Below are 8866 nucleotides of genomic sequence, written 5' to 3'. Positions count from 1 at the left end.
ACATGAGCAATATCTCAGCAAATTGAAAAGATAAGACCTTCTTATTTTATACTCTAGCTTGTCGATATCTGTAATTTGAGTTTCTAATTTGTATAAAACTATAGACTTAGTATTTTGACTTCACAAACATCTAATTTGAACCAGTGCTGCATTCAACATACCACGTGACACAGAAAAATAGATGTTTATGTTGTTTTTTAAATTGAGAAATTGAGTAATATATAATTCTAAAATTTGAATTATAATCTACAGTTTGATACCAAACTTATTATCATAAATTCATGAAATAGTAGTTCAATTAAATTTTGAATGTTAGTCAACAAACGAGATGACATGGCCTTTCACCTATGACCCATATCGAAAGGGTTAACACATTCTGGTGGGTATAATACCTAAATCATACAGAGATCTGTTGTTATTCAAACCTGCAAGAGTAAAGAAAATATCAAAAGCTAGTGTGTTTTGTCATGTAATAAAGGTCTTCCATCTGTAATAAGAGAAAGTTTACATGATTTGTAAAATCAGTTGACAATTGTATATATATATTTTGTTGACTTTAAAGTTATATAACATGAAAATTAATATTTTTAGCCAGAAGAGGTCAAATATAGCTATTGTACATTTTGAGTATGGTGGATGCATTCAACCCTGTATTTACCACCTATACCAGCTAAGTAATTCACTCTATGATAAAGTATTGTATATGCATCATACGTGATGAATTTACTTGATATCAATGTTGAATAAGTCCACCAAACAGAAGATTTCCTCAGAATATGTTATAACAAAGCATTTCTATAACTTACTGACTTTGTTTAGGCTAAGTCTTAAACAGAATGGACATGATGTGTAATACATAATAGGAACAACTTTAATTTATTGATAATATCTGCTTACTGTATGATTTGCAGCCATTACTTTTAGACGTTTTATATCATGATCATCCTTCTGACTGCCTAATGCAAGGTTTATTTAATTCAAAGAGATGGATCGAGGAGAGGTACCTCTAAAAGAATCGTCAGAGTAAGCCAAAGGTGGGAATACAGGACAGTTCACCATGCCTTCCCAAACCCCATCCTTGGATTCTGTTTGGTCCTCATCAGCTTTCTCGGATTTTATTTTTCAGGTATGTGATGTTTTGTCTATTGCTCTTATTTCTTATGATCCACGTCCTTCCCTATTACATGATTCTACATCCCAACCATATTTAGTTTTTCCCCTATCCCCTGATATTCGGGTTCACACTGAGCATTTCACCTCCCATTTAGGTGACAGTATTAGTATGCTTCATCCCCCATGGGCTTCGAATCAGTCTGCCCTTGCTTATCATAGGGTGGACTGTCAACATCTGGACCAATCATTGTAGGGTTCAGTTTTGCATATTTGGAGGATGGGACTCAAATCTCCCATTCATCTTACCCATTCGGGGGTACGGAACAAATGATCAAAATCCTTGTCAGCCTGGCCAGGCTCGAAAGGCTCAGGAGGAAGAGAAGCAACAGCAGGAGAGAAAGGATGTCCCATATAATGCTCAAACTCTCTGCAAATAAAGGCTGATAAATCCCCTGATGGGTGGCCCGCACCTGTGGCCTGAAATATGGCATCAGACGAATGAGATGTTCCTGAAGTGGGAACATTAACTTCCAAATTCATGCTTGATACCAAACAAACAAGCAAACATTTTGTGGTAAAACACTTTTGAAAATAAAGTGAAAGAATTTCTGAAATAAAGTAAACTGAATTAAGTTAAACCACTTTGAAAAGTAATGAGCAAAAAGAAAAATGTCTGAATTCAAGCACTGCTAAATAAAAAGTGATGGTTCGATAGTGGCACACAGAGGAAGTCACATGCATCATGTGATAGTAGTGCTCTCCTATTGGTGGAGAGATGACGCATGATGATTTTCATTAAAGACATGTTGGAATCTTTGATTCCAATAGAGGGGAGCAGAAGGCTTGTGGCATGCATTATAAAAAAGGTCACATATAGAGGGCAGCACAAAACGGGCAAAGCTAATCTTGTGTGAAGAGGGAAGTACCATATCGCATCGGAAATTCAGGTAATTCAATCTTATGAAAACAAAAAACGTCTAAAAACAAACAGTTTCAAGGAAAGAATAAACGTGCCTATGTGCTAGTGCTTATGGGTATTACCATGCTTGGAGAATGTGTTGCCCTCCTATTGGTTGAGGGCTGTAATTTTCAGAAAAAATTTTTCAAGGAAACAACTGAGCAGCTTCCGGGTCGACCTGGTCCATCGGAGAGGACAGAAAGGGGTGTCAAGAGGAGCATCGACATGGATCCCAGATTAGTGACTGCAGAAGTGGCCAAAATTGTTTGGATGTGCCTGAAATCTGTTCAACGGATTCAATGGAAAATTCTATGTGACAATAATTTTAAGATTGAATTTTTGCCTCAGCCACAAAAATACATACCGTTTTATTTTTTATTTAAACATTATGTCGAATCATTGGTGTCATCCTTCATCTGTGCGCAAGTTATATAATAACATAGTCTAATAAAAAAGTATACATTATTAAGACCTTTAACTCGTTGACAAATTACTCAAATTTTGATGCGACATTTTACTTTCAAGTTAGCTTAAATACGTGTACAAAAGTCTCATTTTTTACTTAAATGTTTTTTTTTTGTATCTAAAATTAACGTTTATATATAATCTACTGACATTCATCGAATATTCATTTTTTTTTACACTGTTCGCAACACTTCCCTCTGCAGATAATTCTATACTGTAAGAACACTTGATTATATATTTTATTATACTGCTACATCAACGTTGTTGAGCACAAAGTTAGACATTAGGCAATCTGGCCTCTTCTCGTTGAATTTATCGAAACCCGATTTTCAGCGTTATTAGCCCTGAGACTCACCGTTGAGCCACAGAGGGGCGTAACTTCAATGACTAGATATACAACTCTCGCATAAGTACACTATTACAGCAACACTTGTTTCTACGACTCTTTTCTGCCACTCAGGTACAAGATAAATAAAAATTTGGATTTTTAAAACCTGCAAATAGGGATTATCTACTCAAACTACAAATCCCTATTTTGACTCCACCAAGTATTAATTCTAAGTAACAGCATGGAGCCAAAATAGGGGTTTGTAGTTTGAGTAAATAATGCCTACAGTATCTTCAACCTTGTTTTGTTTTTTACTTTTTTAAGATCCCTATTTGCAGGTTTTTAAATTCCCAATTTTTTATTTATCTTGTTTACTGGCTTTTATATGTTCAATGGGGAAAGGATTACTTGATATGGTAGCTAACTTTATACACTGTAATGATAACAAGCACAGCTAGTAGCTAGCGGATACGGTTGATGATGATTTACTATAGCTATTGACTATTTGATCGCATTAATTCGAAATGTAAAACATTTAGCTGCAGCTGGAGATTTTCATGGAGATTTTTTGAGAATATAGTGAACATTTATAGTTTCTATGTAACTAAATTCTCTGTATATAATGCATAGCAATAGGCAAATATATGCCTAGACTAAGACACAACCACCACTAAGCGCGTATAAAATTTTACTAGTAGAAAAGCAGCCTTTTCAAATAAAACATATACGTCTAAAACATCGCTTTAAATAAACCTTCGTGCCTTTTACACTAATTATTTTACGAATGTGTGTAATAAAATTAATATTATGTGTGTATTGATTTTTTTACTCCTTCACTTCATATATAATATAGGGGTTGTCTCTCAAAAGACACCAATTGTATAGTGTACAAAGCATTGAGTATACACCCACGACCTTCGCAGTACCTTATTTAGTGTTCTACAAAAGATTTGGATGCAATATACCAAGCCGTTTTTTGTTGTAAGCTGGCAAGAGAATAAGAATTATAAACGTGCCGTTTTGAGCGGATTTTCTTTTCCTCGTAAGTCTAACACTCGTGCTTTTTGAACATTTTGTGTGTGTACAGCCTTAGCAGTTAACACTAAAGGTTTTAAAGTGTTGTTGGAACTAAATCTTTACTGGTGCTTTTTGCCCGAACGTTCGATTTGGGTTCTTTGCAATTCCGTGCGAACCCTATTATGAACCACTATCGTGGTTCATGATTATAACAATGATTGATGCCAAAATTCTTTTTCTCTTGGTTACACATACGTCTACGACTTTCAACACCTATAATTCCACGACTCTACAAAAAACCAAAGCACAACAACTTCTGTACAACGATGACTTATCTCTAATCTGTTGACATCATAATGTATTCTGCGACTCTATATATATACATCAATATAATGTATAACAAAAGCTTCTTATCTGTAGCTGTACGGTTATTGTCTATAGAACTAACTAAAGGTTAGTTCTCTTTGTACCAGTCCCTATAAGGATAATGTCTACAAATATAATAAAAACTTTATCAATTTTTGCACCATTCTTCTTTTTTTTATTATATACAAAATCAAATCTTTCTATCAGTGCTCGCACCATAGTTTTCATATGATTAGTGTATGCTATCCTAACACACAAGTTATCAGTGCTCGCACCATAGTTTTCATATGGTTAGTGTATGCTATCCTAACACACAAGTTAATCAGTGATGTCATACAAAAAAGAATAGTTTCTTCCAGTTCCTTTTTTTTGTACTTAACAACGTTGATATTATTCACTGTAAGCTTTGTGAAGAAAAATGGTTTTGAAAGAATAGGGCTAATAAACCTTCCACCAACAAATGAATGAGCCATTCAAAATCTGTATGTATAAAAAAGCTGCAAAAACGTGAATTTTACACAACATATCCGAACGTTAGATGAAATATAATTAAATGTAATTTAATGAAAAGAAAGAAAGAGTGAAAAAAAAAACGTACCCACAAAATAAACATCCAACACCGAGGTACAAATCATAAGGTGAGTCATTATGTAGTGTGCCCTGGTTTTGTTTTTAGGTACTGGCGGAAGTAAGAGCCAAATTGTGTTGGGGGTGCACCGTCTATCCAGTTTAACCTCAAGTTCTCGACCTCACATGCTTATAAGAAAAAAACAAAAGAGCAGATGTGGGTGCTTTAGCCCACAACGCCCCACATCTTTATCACCTTTCACTGTTTGAAGCCGGATGTGCAAAGGTGGCTGCTCATAAATACTTTTTATATTTATTGTAAAATAATTTAAAATATTTCATTAAAGTTTTCTCCTCAAAGTCATTAAAAATCAGTTTATGTACTAATATATTATTATTAAATATTAAGAAATGTACATTACTACAAATTCTACAATACCTAAGCAGTTGAGAATATATATTACTCTGTATGGTATTTGTTGGTACATTACTGTTTGGAGAGGGAAATCCAGAAATGTGAAATCATTTATTTTATCATAAGTAGTAATATTACTACAATTATCAATTATCTTAATAGCTAAAGAAAAAGTTGAGGTTAAACTGCGTAAACGGTATACTCCCAACACAATTTGGGTCTTACTTCCGCAAGTATCTAAAAAAAAAACAGGGCACATTACATAATGATACACCTTAATATACACGTTTTGTTCCCCGGTGTTGTATGTTGGTTTTGTGGTATAACTCACTGGCTATAATTAATATAACTCACTCTCTACTCTTGTCAGATCGAATGGTTGGATTTGAATCTCACTCGTATATACTATCATCGACCTAAAGTACGGAGAACGTTTTAATGACTAGGGGACGCGAGCCTCGAATCACAGCCCGGATATGCTAACCACTAAGCCACATCGGACCGTAATTTCTAGATATTTTATTATTGTTGCATTACATGTATTAAGCTGATAACTTATAAAATGTTTAATTTATAAAACAATTTTATTCCCATAAATAGTTGAAGATAATTGCAATTATTTACTAAATTAAATCAAAAGAAAAAAAAACTCCAAACATAATTAAGTCTCATTTAGGTTTGAATAAACGATCATTTAATTTCAAAACTATCATGCGAAAATCCTGTTGATTAACAAAAGCAGAGATTTTTTTTTAAAATAAATATAGACAACATTGTTATACACTTTTGAAATTGTAAATCCGTTTACATACATAACCTAGAAGAAACTCGATTAGAGGAATTTTTATAAACCCTCGCATGGGAACTATTAATAAAGCATCTTATATAAAAATAGATATGAAAATAAATACTGCAATACATTTATTAACACTTAGAAAATGCTACCCATGACACACGAAATTAAGTGACTAGTATCAGAAAAAAAAATGTCGCTTAAAATACTGTTTATAAAACTTAATTATATTACGAATGAGAAAGCCACTTCTAAGTAAGTCGTTTATAGGAACCGCGTCTCTAGGAGATGGCAATTTGTTGGTCGCCATTTATCGAAACCTGTAACCGAACATGGTCGCCATTTATCGAAACCCGTAACCGAACATGGTCGCCATTTATGAAATGGGAACAATATAACGTAACGGCCAATCTTACTATTTATTGGTAAAAGAGTAGTCCAAGAGTTGATGGTGGATGATGAAGACTAGCCGCCTTCCCTCTAATCTTACACAGCTAAATTAGGGATGGCTAGCGTATATAGCCCTCGTGTAGCTTTGCGAGAAATTCCAAAAACAAACAAACAAACTCTAGAAGATATGCATAGTGGCTATAACTAATAAGGTTTATCAATAAAGTCCGTAGTCCAAACGAGATACACAACTTAAATATGTTTATTTACCAGCTGTTAAAAGTAACCCGCTGAGCAATTATCCCTTCCACCAACCTATAGGGTAAGCGAAAAGGGGCGTCGTTTTCTTCTGGAGGTTTCTTACAGAGGAAGCTTAAATATTTAATTCATGAGCTACAGAATTTAAATACTCCAGAAAGTGCTAAGAAAACTGCCTTACCGTTATGATATCGCCTTCCTTCAGAGGGAGACACTCGGGATCTGTCGGATCTCTGAAGTCTTTTATAGCTCGAGCTTCGACAGCGCTAACGATTTCTGGAAGAAGAAATGATAATCAGGAACACAAATATATCCTCACAGAAAAACTGGCCTCATAAGAAATACAAGTTTAACACCTAGATAAATTGCATACAGTTTAAAGTTACACTTTCTCGTTAGAAGGATTAACCCGAAACACCGTATTAACATGCTAACTATGAGTTATTAATATATTGATTACTTGGCCATTATTACTCCAGAGCAAAATTTTCAAACGACGTGGAAGATGATAATCGAGACGAGTTTGAAAACATAACAGGATATGTATACTATTTTCTAATTACGGTTTTCTTATCATACAATTGGTTGAGCAATCGTATAGAACGTACGCGCTATGAATGTTGGGAAAATATTTTTCAGCTTTATTAAATCACGCATCAGACTCAAGTAGCTACCATATCTGTCCGTCAGCGAAGGACGCCTGTAATGTCAACAGCGTTGTAGAACCATAAAAGGTTCGCACTGTGGCTACCGTACTCTATCAACAGGACCTACGGTTTCCGGAGGGGTTCTTGGAGCACGAGGTCATCCTCTAACTCGGCCTTGAGATTACGCGAAAATCGGGACAATAAATACCCTATTCATAGTTTCTGATCTCCGCCTCCTTAGCTTCAAACCCACTTGACGGTGTAATGTAACACTGAATAAATATAACTGTTAAATAATCTTTATACGAGGTGCTTGACACACCATACTTTACACACACACACACAATTATCCTCAATATATTTTAACAAAGATATATTTTAGCATTAAAATATACAAGTCCCCAATGGCTCAGCGGTAAGTCTTCAGACTTACGGCGCTAGACATCAGGTTTCGATACCCGTGATGGGCAGAGCATTGATAGCCCGTTGTGTAACTTTGTGCGTAACAACAGCCAAACTAAGCCAATAACATAACTTTAATGGTTTATCTTCAAGGTAATCACTATCTAGAAACTTGTATCTCAGTTTTCCCTATATAATAACGTTAGAGGATATCTGTACTTTGTATATTTAAAGACTTATTAAAGCTATCTGCCGCCATCCCTAATATTGAAATCTGAAACCAGAGGGAAGGCAGATAGTCAGAAGCATACTACCACCCACGTTAAGAGAGTGACTGTCACACTCATAACGCGCCTAAAACTTAAAGTTTGGAAAACATTTTGAGGTACAGCACGATTTCGATCCCAACTCGCTAGCTCCGAAATCCATAGCTCTAACCACAGAGCCAACAAGCACAATAGAAGATACTCAAACCAAAGACTCTTGCACTGATACACACTGCATCATAAAACTATATAGTAACCTAAGGAAAGTTCCAAGTCCTTGTGAGACTAAACAGATTTTCGTACATGTGATGAGAAAAAAAAAAGAAACATACGATTAATTTTTTTATCAATTTATGATACCAAGAAAAAAAACAAGGTGAATAAAGAACAGCATGAATTTAAAAAAATCGTGAATCATTCAAAAACTGATCTTTATCAAATTAACACAACGAGCAACTTAATAAATCTCTACGTCATGGTCTCACCTAGAACACAAACAGATCTTTATCAAGTTAACACAATGAGCACCTTAATAAATCTCTACGTCATGGTTTCACCTAAAACACAAACAGATCTTTATCAAGTTAACCCAATGAGCACCTTAATAAATCTCTACGTCATGGTTTCACCTCGAACACAAACTGATCTTTATCAGATTAACCCAATGAGCACCTTAATAAATCTCTACGTCATGGTTTCACCTAGAACACAAACAGATCAATACTTACGCCAGGAATCTTAGAAAAGCCAGACGAGTCTGCAGGACTTCATTCTCTTTCCATCCCTGCTAAATTGTTTATTTCAGAATTTCGCGTAAAGCTACACGAGAGTTTTCTCCGCTAGCCGTCCCTAATTTAGCAGTGTAAGACTAGAGAGAAGGC

General features: G+C 34.9%; 1 protein-coding gene across 1 annotated transcript in view; it reads right to left on the bottom strand.

Moving 5' to 3' along the window:
* LOC106478222 overlaps positions 1-6946 on the bottom strand; it is a gene marked incomplete at its 5' end in the record, with an annotated part of 87069 nt that extends 80123 nt beyond the window's left edge. The window contains one exon of the mRNA XM_013938748.2: positions 6852-6946. Coding sequence (XP_013794202.2) covers positions 6852-6946 — 95 coding nt within the window. The remainder of the gene's footprint in view (positions 1-6851) is intronic.
* Between the last annotated feature and the right edge of the window lie 1920 nt (positions 6947-8866).

This window comes from Limulus polyphemus, unplaced genomic scaffold, assembly GCF_000517525.1.
Source record: "Limulus polyphemus unplaced genomic scaffold, Limulus_polyphemus-2.1.2 Scaffold191, whole genome shotgun sequence".
Taxonomy (NCBI): Eukaryota; Metazoa; Arthropoda; class Merostomata; order Xiphosura; family Limulidae; genus Limulus; species Limulus polyphemus.
Note: the sequence above shows the minus strand (reverse complement) of the source record. Positions and strands in the feature narration are given on the sequence as shown.